General features: G+C 42.3%; 1 protein-coding gene across 1 annotated transcript in view; it reads left to right on the forward strand.

Moving 5' to 3' along the window:
* Positions 1-679: 679 nt before the first annotated feature.
* RIMKLB (ribosomal modification protein rimK like family member B) overlaps positions 680-19,320 on the forward strand; it is a 40,276-nt gene continuing 21,635 nt past the window's right edge. Inside the window, exons 1-2 of the mRNA XM_063119013.1 lie at positions 680-1,003; positions 10,015-10,230. Coding sequence (XP_062975083.1) covers positions 10,056-10,230 — 175 coding nt within the window. The 5' untranslated portion in view covers positions 680-1,003; positions 10,015-10,055. The remainder of the gene's footprint in view (positions 1,004-10,014; positions 10,231-19,320) is intronic.

The raw sequence follows: 19,320 nt of genomic DNA on the forward strand, positions 1-19,320 counted from the left end.
TGCTCAATGCAGGAATCCACCCTAAAGCATCATAGAATCATAGAATAGCAGAGTTGGAAGGGGCCCACAAGGCCATCGAGTCCAACCCCCCCACTCAATGCAGGAATCCACCCTAAAGCATCATAGAATCATAGAATAGCAGAGTTGGAAGGGGCCCACAAGGCCATCGAGTCCAACCCCCCCACTCAATGCAGGAATCCACCCTAAAGCATCATAGAATCATAGAATAGCAGAGTTGGAAGGGGCCCACAAGGCCATCGAGTCCAACCCCCCCCACTCAATGCAGGAATCCATGTTTATACCATAGATGTGTCAAGATGTGTAAAAGTGTTTGGAGCAATTTCTTTCCCCTTTTGAAGTCAACTTACCTTGAATAGAAATTTAAACATACAGAAATCCTATACATGTCTACTCAGAAGTAAGTCCTGTTGATTTCAGTGGGGGTTTAGTCCCAGGTAAGTGGACATAGGTTTGCAGCCTTAGATGGTTTTCTGCTATGCTCCAACAGTGTGCTTTTTCCTAGTTGGGCCATGGATGCAGTAAAATAACCTAGATCTTTTCTTTCTTTTCCTAGATATTGATGATGTCCGGTGCAGCCTTCTTAGGGGCCCAGTTCTGACAGAACAAAACCCCCGGAGAAGTTTTTTTGTGTGTGTTATTTGAATGCTTAGAACTTAAGATTCTTGTATCTTTTTGCTATCCTCCTTTTCTTGGAGGGAGCAGGGCTATTAATCTCCCTCACCAAATTACTCCAGTCTTCTGGGCAGCAGTTAAACATCGCCCATTTGGGGTACCAGGAGAATACAATTCACATGAAATCTTCCTTCTTTTGGAGGCTCTGTGACCAAACCACTCTTGAAGAGCCAAAGGCACCGAGACGTCTTGATTACCTTCGAAGGGGGTGGTAAAGAAAGAAAAGGGAAGGTCTCAGAAATACCTCTTCGCACTGGGATAGTAGGAAAAGTCGCCGGGTATTGCCGTTTTTCCTACCCCCCAGTGTCTGGTAAGTCACACTACTGTTATTCACTTACTGGTTCATTCCATTCTTTTTCACCCCTCCCTCATCCCATGCCTAAGTATGCCTAGAGATGGTGAGCATGGTGGGGAAACTGGGCAGGAATGGCTCTGTGTGTGTGTGCATGCATATATATGTAAGAAGCATTGATAAGTGGGTTTCTATTTTTTATGCGTTATTAGTTTGGTGTTAAGGCTGTAGATGTACAAACAGCTAGCACCTGTAAGGTGTGTACCTCAACAAAAAAATGTAGCCTTATTGGGTGCAGAGAGATTTTTTTAGTCTCATAAGCAAATAAGGGTGAGTAATGAAACACTCTTTCTTGCAGAGGGGAATTGTGCTAATGTGTTTAAAGGGTTGCATACATTATTGTAAAAAATCAGTTGGGTTTTCCTATATGGACAAGAAAACACAACAGAGAAGAAGTTATATGAAGGTTAAGAAGTGTTTTATGTTTCTGCAGTTGGTCAAACACAGTAGCTGAAATATTCCTTTCTCTCCAGACTGTGGCGTCCTTTGCAAATATAAAAGAAGTGGAGTGTGTGTTTGTGTGTGTGTGTGTGTGTGTGTGTGTGTGTGTGTTGTTGACAATACTGGTGCTTTCAGAGAAATGTGCAGAAGATCACTCTTGGCTGTGATGGTTATTTCTATAATGGGGATATAGAGAGAGGATGAACAAATAGACTATTAGCTGTTGTTTAGACCAGGTATGTGCAGAAAGTAGATCTGGATCTGTTGGTAGATATCCTAGGTGATATCAGCAAGATTTCTGACTTCCAAGTGTTGACCAATAGTAGCAGCGAAATTTCTTCAGACATCCCCTGCCCAAAATTATACTGCTGAAATGAAAATGCTTGGTTTAACTAGGAGAGCAATTTTGTGTTGGAACGGTGTGCTTTGTTCAGTTTTAGTTCTCAAAACAAATTCCTGGGCTCAAAATGCTGTAATTCAAAGTGTGTGTCTTTTTAACCCAGGGTCAGGTGGATCTTTGAGTTCTAGTAAAAAAACAAAATAGATCCTGTAAGTCTTGGCTTAGGCTACCTTGGTTGTGTTAACTCTTGCTTCATTTAAAATTATTTTCATTTTTAAGGAAGCAGGGACAGCTTTACTTATATAGAGCATGAGAACCAAGTGTTCAACCAATACATAGTTTATGGGCCGGTTCACAGTGCAGTATTTGAAGTGTGGTTTGGGATATAGGTATTGCATTAATCTCATTGGGGTGGCTCGGATGTATGTGAACCCTTCAGCGTGTGCACTCTTATTTTCCTGGTTTGCAGGGCAAGTAGAGATCATTGTTTGCTGGTTTGGATGAAATGGTTAACCATGCTTTGCTCCAGACTAGGAATGTAGGCCTGGAATTGCTGTGTTGGAGGCACTGGAGGAGGGAATGGGAATGTGAGCCTGAGGGTCCAGCCAGGCTCATGCACGTAATGCGAAGCCATATTTTGCTGCTCTGCCTGGAACCACCTCATGACATGTAAATTCTTATTCAGGTTCATCCTAATCCTATGCCAATTTTATAACATTGGAAGTGGTCATTTAGCTAAATTGGTTTTATGTTTACAACTGGGCCATGATTTTTATCTAAAATGATGTACATTTAAAATTCATGACTCCATAATGTGCTAATTGACCTTTTTGTGTGTGTGTGTGTCCCCTCGGGTATGGTGGTTGTCTGATTCAATCAGACACTCATTTTTATTCCTTGTCATGTATGAAGGATTGCACCTGACTAATTATCCCACAATTATCCATGGCTGATATTTTTCATGAAAGCGTTATTAAAATGTTCGGCAGTTGAAAGATTTTGGAATTACTGAGCCCTCTGACTTGAAGTATTCCTCTCAAAAGAAGAAAGCAAGAACCCTAGTGTAGCCAATTTATCTTTTAAAGCATCAATATCATTTCACTCTAGTTTCACACAGAATCTTGGATCGGAGATTTGCAGTATGCAGATTCAAGGGGTGGGGCCATGCAAACAAGGTCTGACTCAGTTCTCCTAGCTGCAAGCTGCAATTTGGGGGAGGGGTTATAGTTGAGTAGATGCACTGGGGTCATCAGAGCAGGTTTCTCCTCTAGTCCATGAGCACATCCCTTTTCGCGCAGGTGGAGTATAGCTCTGGCTGAGCACATGCTTTGTATACAGATTAACTGGCATCTCCAGTTAAATGGATCTGGTAGCAGATGATGAGAAAGACCTCAGGGCCCTGGAGAGCCGCTGCCAGTCAGAACAGGTCATATGGGGCTCAGCGAACAGAAAGTATGACTGGTGTAAGGCAGCCGTATATGTTCCTTAATTCTCCCATATATGTGAGTGGCTGTCTTTCACTCCAAAGGGGAAAAATAAAAGCACTGCCTTTGAGACTACAAATCCTGACATTTCCACCTACAGGAACCCATTGTGGGTACACTAAGTGCCTGTGTACAGAGACCCATTGCACCATTCCCAGAAGACCCTACAGGGCCTCCCACCCTGTCTGTTATGGATATTTTGCTAATGTCCTACAGTTAACAGTATCGAGTAATTCAGGATGCCTTCTGGTGATAAACACTCTTTCTCACTTCACTAAAGTGCAGTGGTACAGAAGATAGCACTAAGCAATGAAATAGTATAGTGTTGTAACAAGGTTAGGTAAAAAGTCTCTCTTCCCTTTTTTACTTTGAATGATAGTTTTCCTAACAGATAATTCAGGCCATTTCTTTGTTCCCCCTTTCCTCAGATTATAAAGGAAATGCAAAAAAATATACATGGAAGCTTCCTTTTAAAAGTTTCTTTTCTTCAGTGGAATAGTTTGGGTAGACACTTGTGAATTCTACATTGAGGTCTGTCCCAAATGTTAGGCAAAGAAATAATGCTGGTCTTTCTTCCTTAGACAGTGAAGGAGCAAATCACAATGATAGATCACATGCTATAGATCTCATACCAAGTGATGAAAGGTTTTTAAATTGCCTGCAAGCCTGGTGGTAAAAAAAAATAATAATCTGGAATTTTATTCATAATTCCTGCCTGAAATAAAGAGCATTGTGTGTGTGTTTTCAAATGAAAAAAAATACAACTTGCTGCTGTTGCATGTTAAGGAGCTACACTATGAGACTGATAAATTATAGCAATAGAGTGTCATGTAAAATCTATTTATTCACATTGCTTATTGCAAAATCTCACATTGCAGACAAAACAATTTAGGTGATTGAAGAACAGTCAGAAGAACAGTTCCTGCTCTTGTTTGTGAAAGGGAGAATGGAAAATAATGAGCCTCAGAGACCTGGATCTCCAAAGTTTACTCTACTGTTTTATTAAAGCAGACTATTTACAAAGGTCTGATATTATAAAAAGCAGATTTCAGGTTTCTGCGTTCTCCTAAGGCAGCCTATTTGCTCATTTGTTGTATAATGATCTGCTAATAAGAGCTGGATGCAAGAGACCGTCATATAAATAATAATATATCTACTTTAACCAATACAAGAAAATAAAATCCCGGAAGTGTTCCCTTGGCCTACGGCAGCAATAAGACCTACTCTTAGGACATTTAGGAGAGCAGTCCTGTTATCCCTGGGAGAGACCATGGAATTGCCAGGAAATCCCTTCCAAGGTTGGAGACAGTGCTCTGAACTTGGAAGGGGGAGTCGGAGATCCGTGCCCCCTCCCCAGCGCCCTCACAGCCAGAGCAGAAGGAACCATGCTGTCTGGCCTCCAAGACAGGAAAAGCAAGCTCAAAGGAGGGGGAAAGCGAGTGTTACGGTGGAAGGGAAGGGGGAGAGAGGAGACTGGAGAGGCCAGGGTACGAGATATCCTGAAGCCTCAGCATCATTCTTCCCTCCCCCTGCAGAGTGCTTTTGCTAGATGGGTTCAGAAGCCCATCTTGCAAAATACACTAAAGATAGAGGATTGCTTCCTCTGCTCCTCTCGCCCTGCTGGCATCAGCCCAGCAGGGCTTTGGATGTTCAGAAGCCTCTAGGTTTAGAGGCTACTGATCAAAAAGGGCACAATCCATAGGATTGCGCCATTAGAAACTCAGAGGAAAACCTTACAGTTCCCAGCATTCCTGAGCAAGCATTGCTGGCTGGGGGATGTTGGGAGTTGTAGGACTTTTTCTTTCTAAATATGCACCCTTAATTGCTCACTTGTAGTGTGAGTTTTTCAATAGGGAGCAACTTTTTTTATTTTACATGTTCACATTCAGCTTTCTCTGAACAGATTTAAACTGCACACTAAAATAAAATTTTATACTACACATGCCTACATTCATAGGATCATACCCTCATACTCCTTTAATCCAGAATAACTATTGTCTTTAATTCAGAATTATCAACAACTTAATTAATTAATAATGCAGATTTGAATTCCATCTTTACTTGTAAGATGTGCTGAAAAGTGTGGTGAGGGAGTCATCGTAATTTATCCAAATGGATCTTTATGTGATCTCGAATAGATAGCATTAACAGTGTGACCTGCATTAAATTGAGTGTGGTGTAGTGGCTAATGTGTTGGACTGGGAGTTGGAAGATCCGGGTTCTAGTCCCCAATCGGCCATGGAAACCCACTGGGTGACTTTGGGCCAGTCACGTACTCTCAGCCCAACCTAATTCACAGGGTTATTACTATAATAATAATAATAATAATAATAATAATAATAATAATAATAATATTTATTTGTATCCCGCCTTTTGCCCAATGCTGGGCCTCAAGGCGGCCTTACAAAGTTTAAAACATACGGGGGGGGGGGGGGAACAAAACCATAAACGTTTAAAATACACAACAAAATTATAAGACATTAACATAGATGGAGGGCCAGATTATTATCCAAAGGCCTGCTGGAACAAAAATGTTTTTGCCTGCTTCCGAAAGCCCATCAAGGAGGGAGCCAGCCTAGCGAGTTCCAGAGCACCGGAGCAGCCACCGAGAAGGCCCTCTCCCATGTTCCCACCAAGCGTGCCTGTGAAGACGGTGGGACTGAAAGAAGGCCTTCTCCATAAGATCTTAAAGCACGGGCAGGCTCATAAGGGAGAAATACGTTCTTTCAAATAACCTGGACCTGAGCCATATAGGGCTTTATGGTCATAACCAGGATTGTGAGGTTAACATGGAGAGGAGGAGGATTATGTATACCACCTTGGGTTCCTTGGAGGAAAAAAGGTGGGATATAAATGTAATAATAATTAAATCTAAATATATTAACCTTTAGGCTGCAGTCCTATACCTATATCAAAATAAGTCTCATTCAACTCAATGGGACTTACTTTTGAGTAGATATGTATAGGGTTATGCTTTTAGGAAGTCTGGGTTTGGTACCCCTATGCTTCTTCCAACCATTTCAGAACAGTGGTATAAGTGTTGTACATAAATGCAAGAAGGTAACTGGGTTACCTTGTGTTTAAAACTGGCTTAAATGTTAACAGACTAGAATAGGCCAGTATTAAAACCTCTTGTGATTCCGTATCATTTTAACTACAATTGCAGGAAGTCTTAAGAGTGTGAGAGTGCTGGTATGGCAATGTGTGGTGAGAGCCAGTGTAGTGTTTAAAGTGTTGGACTGGGAGTTGGGAGATCCGGTTTCTAGTCCCTGCTCTGCCATAGAATCTCACTGGGTGACTTTGGGCCAGTCACAGATTCTCAACCCAACCGGCCTACAGGGTGAGGACAAATGAAGAGGAGGATAGTGTACACCACCTTAGGTTTCTTGAAGGAAAAATGCCGGATATAAATGCAATAAATATATAATAAGAATGGCATCTGCAGTTACTAGTTATTTCAGCAAAACGTAGATCTGGTTTGCACATAACATCAACCAATGGGATGTCATACCTGGCTAGGAAGAATGGGCATCCTTCCTCCCAGGCAACCGCCATTTCTGCTTTTAAAGAACAACCTGTGATCAGTTCATTCATAGTCTGTTAGTGTGATGTCCAAACCACACTTTGGGTTGTTTGTGGGTTAAACTGTGGCTTGTTCTTAGATTAACTTTGGGTTTTTATGCTTTTCATGGTTTTAATTTTTATGAACCGCCCAGAGAGCTTTGGCTATTGGGCGGTATAAAAATTAAATAAATAAATAAATAAATAAATAAATAAATATAAATGATTTAATATATGAGTAACACAAAGCATCGGAATTTGGACATTATACTAACAACCTACAAACGGGTGTTTGTAGGTTGTTTTGAACCCAAAAATGGTTTACGTATTCTGCACATCACCAACAAATCTTGGGCTAATGTTATATGTAAAAAGCCCATTAAGTTGACACTTATTTCTAGCCATGACCAAACTGTAAGAGGCTTTGTGAGTGACTTCATACCTCTTTAGTAGCTAAGGCTGCCACAGGTGGTCTAACACTTGGTTTTTGCATTTTTAAAAAATGTTATGAGCCCTCTCCAGTGGGCTTAGAGGTATGACAAAAGTAACTTCTCTGTGGTTCTGTACTACAGCATGTATTTATAGTATGCATGTATAGTATAGATGTTGAAATTATATATGTACTGATGAAAATTATATATGTTTTATTTCAATGATCTTTCCATTAACCCTGTAAAGAGAAGTTATTTTCATTATTATCCCGATAGTATTCCTGTTTTTATTACTTTAGTTTGTCCAATAGCACAGCAAGTATATTAGACATAGTGATCAGGTTCACAAGATCAAAATAATCCACCATGGCTTATTTAAAATGTGGTGCGTGTCGAATACAATTTCCATAATCAGCGCCTGGTGTGGCTTGTACCACCTGAAGCCAGGCGGCATGGCTTGTTCGAGGGGGAAATAACCCTCCAATAACCCTGCAATGGCTCATGGCTTATTGGAGGGTTGTTTCCCCCTTCAACAAATCATGTTGCCTGGGTTCAGATGACACAACAAGCCACACCTGGGCAGTGATTATAGGAATGGTGCCCAGCACACATCGTAGCTTTCGATCATGTGAACCAGCCAACAGTGTAGTCCCTTGCTGCCTCAGAGCAAGGGTGGGCAACTTGTGTTTTGGTGTACAAGTCTCCTCAGCCCTTGCCATTGCTTGTGCTGGCGAGGGCTGATGAGAGTTGTAGGCCAAAAATCTGGAGGGCCACAAGTTGCCCAACTCTGCCTCAGAGGCCGGGCTAAAGCAGAGACTCTGGCTCCGTTCAGACCACACATTTCTCAACAGTGGCTTTAGAACACCAAGTGGAGTTTTTACATCCCCATTGAGAAATGTCTGGAGGGAAAACTCCACCCCACGGTGGAGTTTTTTTTAGAAAACACTCCACGCTGAATATCCACGCTGTGCAGAGGAGTTTCTGCCCAACTGTGGTGCGGTGTGGTGGGCTCCGTGGTGTTTTCTGCTGTGTTGAGTGGACTTTTCCCACTGGCTACAGAGTTCTCTGGCAAGAACGGCGAAAGGAAGGAGTGTCGTGGCTGATGGGATACCATCACAAGAACCAGGGGAGGAGAAAGGGCAGAGGAACTGTCAATCGAACATCGCATTGCCTTTTACCCAACTCCACGGGCGTCCACAGTCACACAATGGTGGAGGTAGAACATGTTGTGTGGTGACTACCCTCTACAAATTCAACCGTTGAATGGAGGTTTTTCACTGCATAGAGAAACATGTCTGAACTGAGCCAGAGACTTAAAATAGCTGTTGGATTGAGGTGGAGAACAACAATAAGTATAAATACATAAAATTGATTAAAAACATAGTACACATTATTAAAACATCCTTAAATTCCACTGGGTAGGCCTGCCGGAAGTGATCAAGTGAATCTATGGCAGGGATCTCAAAACAGATTCAGAGGAAGTCATACAAGGAAGTGAGCCAAAACAGAGTAGAAATAAAGTCACGATATTTTTAAATTTTGTATATTGATTTTTAATGTTCAGTCTTTTTAATCTAATCTTTAATCTTTGTAAACCGTCCAGGGAGCTTTGGCTATGGGGCGGAATATAAATGTAAATAATAATTATAACATGGAGTACATAGTCAAATAAGCATGTAGAAATTATTTTTTAAAGTGTGAATAAAGATGAATGAATGGAAATTACAATGAAAATAATCTGGTTGCGGCTTGTCATGTCATCTGAACCTGGGCAGCATGGGCTTGTTGAAGGGGGAAAGAACCCTCCAATAAGCCCACTACAGCCCATCGGTTATTGGAAGGCTTTTTCTCCTGCTACAAGCCATGCTGCCTGAGTTTGGATGACATGCCTGGGCGGTGATTATGGAAATCATGCCCTGCATGGACCATGCTTTAAATAAGCCACTGTAGTTTATTTCGTGTGAACCGGCCACACAGTAGCATCATCTGATATCTTGTGCGTATAGGAAGTTGCCCCCATCTTAATAATAATAATAATAATAATAACAATAATAATAATAATAATTCTTACCCATCTCTCCATTTTGATTGAGGCGGGGAACAACAGTAAATGGTAAAATACATAAAATTGAATTAAAACATAATGTACATTGTTAAAACATCCTAAAAACATTCTAAAAACATCCTAAAATTCCACTGGATAGGCCTGCCGGAAGAGATCTATAGCTTTCTTGAATGCTAGTAGACTGTTAAGTTGACAAGTCTCCTCTGGCAGGCCATTCCACAGTCTGGGAGCAGCAGAAGAGAAGGTCCTCTGGGTAACAGTTGTCAATCTAGTTTTGGCTGACTGAAGTAGATTTTTCCCAGAGGACCTGAGTGTGTGGGGCGGAGTGTACGGGAGAAGGCGATCCCGCAGGTAGCCTGAACCCAAACCATGTAGGGCTTTAAAGGTGATAACCAACACTTTATACTTTGCTCGGAAAGTATTGGTGTTTATTACTGGAATCTGCTCAACCAGTTCTAGACCACTTTCTCTTGGTTTCGCTTAGCCTCAGTCTAACAATCGGACTTACTGCATAACTTGCCCTTGGATCACTTCACATTGATAAAAATAAGATTAAGAATGCAAACTAGAGGATGTAAATTAGCTGTACTTTGAGATACTTGGTGTTTGTGTGTGTGTGCACTAAGGTTCTTTCTTTAATTTTCTAGACATTCCTTTCAAAGGAGCCCTAAAGCCTGTGGGACTAAAGATGTGCAGCTCCGTTGCTCCCAGGCTCTGGTTTTTAACAGATCGTCGTATCAGGGAAGACTACCCTCAACAGGAAATCTTGAGGGCGCTCAAAGCCAAGTGTTGTGAAGAAGACCTGGACTTTCGGGCCTTAGTGATGGATGAAGTGGTCTTAACCATTGAGCAAGGAAACCTGGGTAAGAATAAAGATGGTATGGAGTGGTGATAGTGGGGAGGGTGTAGGAATCCTCAAATGTGATAATTGTTTAAAATTCCTCAGTCTGGCATTAAAAAAAATGTAATACTGTTTTTGAGAAACAGCTGACCTGATGCAAATAGCATCAAAGAGAAGAGAGTGGTTAAAAATGACAGTGAACGCTGCCTAATAGCAGCCCCAAACTGTGGATATTCCCACAGTGGCACATGATATGATGATGTCATGCCATCACCCACTTCTGGCACTGAAAACTTGCTCCATGTTGCATCACGTATTTGCATCATGCTCCACTGTCAACAGTACTGCAGCTTGAGTTGCAGTAGAAAGCCTTAGCTGGACTATTGCTTTCTATCTACTAGTTTCTGGACAAAATTTTCAGTCTCTGAGGAAAGTGAATTCTTTCCTGGGTCACTATACCAGATTTAGGTGGGATATCCTTTTTCTGTGCATGTTATTATCCTGTCCTTGCAAATAAGCATACATATATTTCTAGCTCATGGGAAAAAATACTTCTGTCATAAGTGCACATCAAAAGCATAGAAACTCATTCTCATACAGTTTGCAAAACCTTTTCTCCTTGCTCACCTGAAAGTAATTCTTACCACAGGTGAATAGGTAAAAGACTCTTGATAAGCCTAAACTATACTTAATAGTCTTTATACTATGGACTAAGAGAGCAAAACAATGCATTCGAGTGTGTTTGTTTGAAGCTGTGTTTTAGCAATTGCATAATTTATTCATTTATTTTTTTATATTTATGTACCGCCCCATATCCAAAGCTCTCTGGGCGGTTTACAAAAGTTAAAAACAATGAACATTAAAAGAGATATACAAAATTTAAAACCACTAAAAGTATAAAAACAACAATATCCATTTAAAACAACTATTCTCGGGTCAGTTATAAAATCAGCATATGCTGTTAAATGCCTGGGAAAAGAGAAAGGTCTTGACCTGGTGCCGAAAAGATAATAATGTTGGTGCCAGGTGAGCCTCGTTGGGGAGATCATTCCATAATTGGGGGGCCACCACTGAGAAGGCCCTCTCCCTTGTTGCCATCCTTCGAACTCCCCTCGGGGTAGGCACTTGGAGGAGGACCTTAGATGTTGAGCACAGTGTACGGGTAGGTTCATGTCGGGAGAGGCGTTCCATCAGTTAGAAGGCATTCCGTGCTACTGAGGCCACCTGAGCCTCAAGGGACAGGGGTGGTTCTGGGAAAAAACCCAAGCTACAAACCTGCTCCTTCAGAGGGAGTGCAACCCCATCCAGAACAGGTTGAACGCCCACCATTCGGTCAGAGGAACCACCCACTAACAGCATCTCAGTCTTGTCTGGATTGAGTCTCAGTTTATTAGCCCTCATCCAGTCCATTGTCGCAGCCAGACACCGGTTCAGCACATCCACAGCCTCACCTGATGAAAATGAAAAGGCGAAATAGAGCTGTGTGTCATCAGCATACTGATGACAACGCACTCCAAAACTCGGGATGACCGCACCCAACGGTTTCATGTAAATATTGAACAGCATGGGGGACAAAGCTAACCCCTGCAGAACCCCATACTGGAGAATCCACAAGGCCAAGCAGTGTTTCCCAAGCACCACCTTCTGGAGTCGAGCCGCCAAGTAGAAACGGAACCACTGCAATGCAGTACCTCCCACTCCCAACTCAGCCAGTCGCTCCAGAAGGAGACCATGGTTGATGGTATCGAAAGCCGCTGAGAGGTCACACAGTCACACTCTGCCTGTCTTTCTCCCGACATAGGTCATCATACAGGGTGACCAAGGCTATTTCCATGCCAAAACCAGGCCTGAAGCCGACTGAAATGGATCCAGATAATCAGTCTCATCCAAGAGTGTCTGGAGCTAGCCCGCAACCACCCGCTCAAGGACTTTACACAGGAAAGGAACTTTTGCCACCGGCCTGTAGTTTTTAAGCGTTTCTGGGTCCTAGGGTGATTTTTTCAGGAGTGGTCTCACTACCGCTTCTTTCAGACGGCCTGAGACCACTCCCTCTCGCAGAGAGGCATTAATCAGTTCCTTGGCCTAGCCGGTTGTTCCATCCCTGCTAGCTCTTATTAGCCATGAGGGACAAGGATCCAACATGGAAGTGGCCGCACAAATCTGTCCAAGCACCTTTTCAACGTCCTCGAGCTAATTATGTTTCCAGCTATCCAGTTGGATTTTGCAGAAGGGAAAGACCATTGTCTTTTACTTGGAAGATTAACCGAACTCATTAATCTTGTGTCTCTTATTCTGTTGCTGTGTCTTAATCTTGACTATTGAAGGCTTTGCCAAAGTAATTCAAGCTAAAGTCTAGGGATCAGTGTTAGCTGATGATGATGTGATTATGGAATCTAAACTGTGTGCTTTGCATTGGCATGTGGTTATGTGCAGGCATAGTTCTCTTTTTTCACCCTCCAGGGTCTGTGTCTGTTCCAAAAGAAGAGAAGCCAAAATGTGTGGTTGCTATAATCATGCACCCATCCTGCCCTGGTTGGGGAAGAGGTAGTGTCTTGTCTCTGATGTCACCATGAGTGCTGAAGGCGAGATCAGGGATTATTCCTTCCCCTCCCCCCCCCAGCTCCAAACTCACAAAGAGGCCAGGTGCGTGTCATATTCTAGAAGGGTATGAGACACTATGCTGAGTTACTTTGTGAATTCTGGTTTACTGCATTATATGAGATGGGAGTGGCCAACTACATAATCTAAAATAGTATTGGAAGGGTCCCTTGTTACAGTTCTTAGATATATTCATAGCTTATCCAACTCTGAGAATAGTTTCATGCTCAAGATGGGAGCTTTGTAAAGATGGTGCCAGGGTAGGATAGTTGTAAACAGGAGGCTTTTATGTGCAGATAAGTAAATAGTTTCCTGCTGTGCCAGCCTAGAGCTGAGCAGCTGCATCTTTATAGCTGTTAAAGTTGCATGGCAAATCGTCACCACCTGGGGATACTGAAGTCAGTCACTGTGACGAAGAATGCTTATGGCAAGGTTACTTGGACGAGGGAGGACAAAGGACAACTGGAGAAAGAGAAGAATCTTGTGTGACAGGCTTGCAAGATTACAAAATGGATATGTGGCTAATGAATTGGAGTTCTGGAACGACGGGGATTGGCGACTGTTGGGAGTTGACCTTGAATAATCCTCCAATCCATATGGTTTCCAACACTTTCTGACCAATTTTGCTATCTTACTTTTAAATATATATTACTACAACTACAACATATTATTAATGCATCTCTCGGGGGGGGGGGGAGTTTTCCACCATGTTTAAAAGAAGCAGTAGTATGGCTGCTTCTTAAAAAGCCCTCCCTGGACATTAATAATTACAGACCAGTATCAAATCTTACATTTTTGGGCAAGGTGATTAAGAGGGCAGTTGCCTTTCAACTCCAAGCAGTTTTGGATGATACAGATTTTCTAGACCCACTTCAAACTGGCTTTAGGGCAGGATACGGAGTTGAGAAATCAAGTATTTTTAAGATGTGTTGATTCTTGTACTAATGTTGTTCCCCACCTCGATCCAAAGGGAGAGGCGGGTAATAAATAAATTTATTATTATTATTATTATTATTATTATTATTATTATTATTATACTGAAATATAGAAAAATCTTCGATTTTACCTGTAAAAATAATGTTTTAAATTGCCATTTGTATACTAATATTTTAACTATTAGAGCCCAGTGAAAGGTAAACTTGAAAACTGGTTAATCTAAAACGTTTCAACTGCTTAGACATAACAGTGTAGCACAGAGGGGGCGGGGTGGAATTGGCGTGTTGAGAGATTGTTCTGGTATGTGTGAAGGGAAGGAAATAAAGTGTTATGAAGTAAGCCCTTAATGGAACAAACCTTAGATGTTAGCAATTTATTGTATTGTAGACTCATGATTGCAACACAGCACCCAAAACTAGAAGCCAGAGGCGCCTAATTCCAGTAGCCACTGCAGCTTCTTGAGCTCCTAGAGACGATAGTGGCAGGGTATTTTTTGTACTTGTCTCTGTGTATATGGGACCCTAGTCTGGGTTGAAGTGGCAAAGAATTGCTGTCTGATTGTCTCTCCCTATGAGGAGGTGTGATGTGTGTGCTCTTGAGACACTTTAATACAGAATCTACATTGTCCTGAGAATTATTATCTGCCCATCTTTATTTAAATATTGCCTCCACCAAAAAAAAGGGGGGTACAAGTTGGCTTTTATATATTCTTTGATATATTGCTTTATAAAAAAATTAGAATGAACAGATCCTTGTCTGAAAGTTTCTTACAGTATAACATTATGCAAGAGATAACAGGAATGGGTAATAGAAATGAGGCGTGAACTCTTATTGAAGCTCTTCCCACACTCAAATGGCCTCTCACCGTTGTGAACTCTCTGATGGGCATTGAGGGCCAAGATTCTAGCGAACATCTTCACACCGTCAGGGGACAAATGCTGTTTTCTTTGACATCCACTTTCTTTGCTGAATTGACTGTTTTGTCACCTCCTTGGGGCCTTCTGGGGAAGGGGTAGACTTCTGTTTTCTGGATTTAGAGTAGACTGTTTGTTCTTTTTTGTTTCTGGCACCTGCTGGTTTTCAGAAGCTTCTTCTACCTGGGAACTATTCTTTTGGGATACTCCTGCTGTTACTCTTTGCAATTTCATCATTCAGGACTTTTTCCTTGAGGGGTCTCCACCATTTTCTTTGCAGTGGCCAGGATATGGGAGTTGTGGGGAGGCTACTCACTTCAAAACTTGAGGTTCAGTTCCCTCCTATGCAATGCAGTATTCTAAGATGAGAGTGTGTGAGTGGCTCATTATCCTCCAATAAATTTTATGGATGACTGGGGATTTGAACCCAGGTTCCTCTGGTTTAAGCACAACATTCTATCTACTACACCAAACTGTCTCTTAAGACAGGAAACAGAGCTTGGTAGTAGAGCACACATTTTCCTCCATAGGTTCCCATGCTCAGGAAGAGCCTTGGCTGTGGGGTTTCCTCACACATCTTGCTATCATGGGAAACAGGATATTGAATGTTTAGCCTGATCCAGCAGGGCTCCTCATAGGCTGGCTGGCTGGATCAGAACCCTTTCCGCTCTGACATTTTCCTGATTTACAAACTAACCTTAGCTGTTTGCTTCTCATGGAACACCCTGTAAGTATCGATAGGCTGCCTTGAAGATGTTTTTTTCTCAGGAGACAACTTTAGTCAGGGAAAATGGCATTGGAAAAGAGTTAATCTACCTTCAAAGCGTCTTCAGATTCCCCACCCCACCCCAACCTGGCATTGTTGTTGTTTCTCTGTCTTAAGAAATATTTTTGTAAGTCACCTTGAGAGCCTTTTTGGCTAAAGGGCAGGATAAAAATGCTTAAATAAATAAATAAAAAATCTAATTATGAAATCATTGGGATCAAAATTTAGATTAATTTTGCTGGATTACACTCTAAATTCCCAAAGCAGCACAAACAAAAAATTATATAATAATACATTTAGGATAATTCGGCTGATCCGCCAGCTACGGCCTTTCCTGGACAGGGACAACCTAGCCACAGTAGTGCATGCACTGGTAACTTCCCGATTAGACTACTGCAATGCACTCTTCATGGGGCTGCCCTTGAAGACGACTCGGAAGTTGCAACTAGTGCAAAATGCAGCAGCGAGACTCTGTACATCTTACAGAGACCACATAACACCGGTCTTAAAGGAACTGCACTGGCTGCCTATAAGCTTCCGGTTGGAATTCAAGGTGTTGGTAATGACATTTAAAGCAAATAACCAACGCTGTGTAGAGTTGCCTATTTGAACCACCATTGGTTATCATGTTGTGTGGAAATAACCATGGGTTATTTCCTTGGCCACTGTTGGTTATTTTGTCAGCCACAGAGTCACAAGGCAAGAGCAGTCAAAGCTGTGGCTGCCGCTCTAGTCTAGCTGGCAGGATAGGTTTTTGGCAGCAATGGCTGATGGGATACTAGAGGGAGGACTGAGGGGAGAAAGAGAGTCAACTCAGCATGGACTAATAGTCAACTCAGCGCTAATCCTAATCTACACCGCGGTTGATTATTATCATGTTGCGTGGGGTAGGGAACAGTGTTCTATGGTGGCAGTGGTGAAGGACAAGGGTGCATAGAGAGTGTTGGGCTGGTGGCTGTGAGGCCAGAAAAGGGTCAGTGAGTCACAGAGCCAGTGAGCAGCATTCTAATGACTGGCTCCCGGGTTGGTATCCTTTGATTTTAGGAAGAAATAAAGGAAAAACAAAGGGGGTCGTCACAAGTACCCCCTAGATTAACAACTGTCGAGCTGATTATTACCCCACCATTGACTTTTTTTAAAATGGTGGCATCCTTTTGTATCGGAATCTGTCAACTAAAGCTGAGGAAAACGTGTTCTGTCAGTGTTCCATGGAGCTGGTTTTTATTTGTCCTACTTCAGTTGCTCAGCTCTACTGTCTTAGAACAGAGGTTTATTTTTGTGACTGTGAACTATGCTGGGTGCTACTGTTGTCCACCATAAGAGTGGATGCTGAGTTGGTTCATTAAAGTGGAGAAGGAGTTTTGTCATAGAATTCAATGGGATGCGGATTAAACCCAATGGTACTGATTCCAGGGCAATGGAATGGCGTTAAGAGATTTCAAAAGGTATTCAGTATTCATATTTAATTGTGGAGTTAAAATTATTGGTTTAGAGGCAGTGTCTTGAAACGATACAGTTATTCACCTTGGAATAGTTCCTTATTGCCCTACCTAAAAATATTTTTAGTAAAATGTTCTCAGTCATATATTGGTAGTATGCAGAACCTAATTAAACTATGCTGCTCTTGACCTTCGTCATACAAACCAGGCTGTTAAGTGCCCTTTTAACCATGCCTTCATATTACTGCTATACTTCATGCTGAGGAGCTTAAAATGTTTGTAGGCTGCTAGAAATGGGGCGTCTTTGCTAAGAATGTTTATATGTGGAGAAAACATCAGTTTTTTCTCCCCCTTTCATAATGATAAAACCCTGGAAAAGTTCTGTCTTTTTCTCCCTGTTAGTAAAGAATTATGAATGAGCTAGTATAAAGCCCGTGTCGACATGGGCCACAGCTAGACCTAAGGTTTATCCTGGGATCATCCAGGGTTCGCCCCGGCCTGAGCACCGGATCCCCTGTGTGTCACCTAGATGAACAGGTTTGACCCCTGGACAATCCAGGGATAAACCTTAGGTCTAGCTATGGCCATGGTCTCTAGTAATCTGAGGGCAAAACATACTGTTCCTTGACTCCTGGGGCATGTCTACACCTATGGTCTTTCCGGGACGTGGGGGGGAGGATCCTAGGCTTTCTCGCTTCAGGGATCGTCTTCCAGTGTGCACAAGCCTGCGAGTCATCACGGAAGTGAGGAGAGTTGTTCTGGTCTGGCGCGGTGTGTGTGTTTTCAAACCGAGACATTTGCTCAGCAGTGTAGGTGTGATCATGCACCAAAGCAAAATCATAGAATCATAGAATAGCAGAGTTTGAAGGGGCCTACAAGGCCATCGAGTCCAACCCCCTGCTCAATGCAGGAATCCACCCTAAAGTTTAAAAAGTTTTTTTTTAAAAAAAAACACCTCAAACCAAAGATGCCAAGAGCCATCCAAGGGATGGTGAAACTGCTGCCCCCCCCCGACAGCTCTGTGCCCATTTGCTGAGGCCCTACTCGCAGGGAGGTCCCGGGAGCCCACGCCACACACCCCACAGTCCTCGGGGTTGTCCCAGGACTGCGGGAAAAATTGTAATATATCCAGTCCATTTTATTACGAGGCAACTGAGATATCATCCCTGGTTGACCCCAGGATCCCCTGTGTGACATTTGGACGCAGAGGAACAAACTCAGTCTGACCCCAGGATAAATGGCTGGTGTAGACATGCCCCTGGGATGTCAGTCATCCGGAAGCTGTATGGAGATTACCTTCCTTCATCGCAACCGAGGATTTTTGGCCCTAGCTTCCTCACACCCGTCGCTACTGAATGACATTCGCTTCTTCCTCTCAGGTCTGGAGTCCACCTCATTCCCTCTTTGCCCACATTTTAAAACCTGGCTTTTCCTAGGGCTGGTTCTTTTCCTCTGCCGCCACTGTCTCAGAACGATCGCCTCCATCTCCATCCGTGCTGCAAATACGGCTGCTTCAAGAGCAAAGCCTTCCCTCTATCCCTGGAGCTGCAGTGCAGAAACATAGTGTTTGGCTATTAAAGCTTGAGCTTTAAACTTTTGTAAACTTCCAAAATCTTCTGCATGTCTACACTGCTTTAGCTTAAGTTTTTTTTTAAAAAAAAATGAGCAATATTGTGTGCGGGGGTGGTGGTACATCTCTAGTAATAAGTGTTACTCCAAAGTAGTCTTATAAAGATTGTTTGATATTGAGGGAATTTTTATTATGTATCTCTGATTAAACTCTTTTGAATTTTCTTTTTATGGGGAGAAGTTATGAAAACAATGTATTGTTGATATGAATGCAGTAATGTGGGTTTTCTGGAAAATTTTGAATTAGAAAATTTTCCAGTGTGAATTAAGTTAATTTGCATATGCTCATTTACATAGGAAAATTCATTTTGCGTCAGAAAATGTTCTGATGCCCTACGCAGGGTGAGCAACTTATGGCCCTCCAGAAGGTTTGGCCCACAACTCCCACTAACCCTCACCATTGGCTATGCAGGCTAGACCTGATGGAGCCATAAGTCAGAACATCTGGAGAGCCACAAGTTGCTTACCCTGCCTAAACAGATCTAATTAAGCATGTTTATTTTATTTGTATTTAGTAAACAAAACTTAAAAAAATGCATGCCATGTTAATTTTTTATCCCAATTCACAAATGTTTGACCTGAAATATTTGAGAAAAAACAATTAAAGCACACTTACGGTGGAATCCTAGACTTATGCCTTCAATGCTAATAAGCGTTCGAACTCAGGGACTTAAGAGCATTCAGGAGGTAGAGGTGATTGTCACTTCCGCTGCTCCTTCTACTCTGCATTTTTGCTAGACAGCCTGTTTTGCCCGTCTAACAGGGCATTCCAGAAGGGGAGGAAGTAGGCTGGGGAGGCCTCAGGGTACCTTGTATCCCAGACTCTCCAG

Source organism: Elgaria multicarinata, chromosome 3, assembly GCF_023053635.1.
Source record: "Elgaria multicarinata webbii isolate HBS135686 ecotype San Diego chromosome 3, rElgMul1.1.pri, whole genome shotgun sequence".
In the NCBI taxonomy this organism is placed as follows: Eukaryota; Metazoa; Chordata; class Lepidosauria; order Squamata; family Anguidae; genus Elgaria; species Elgaria multicarinata.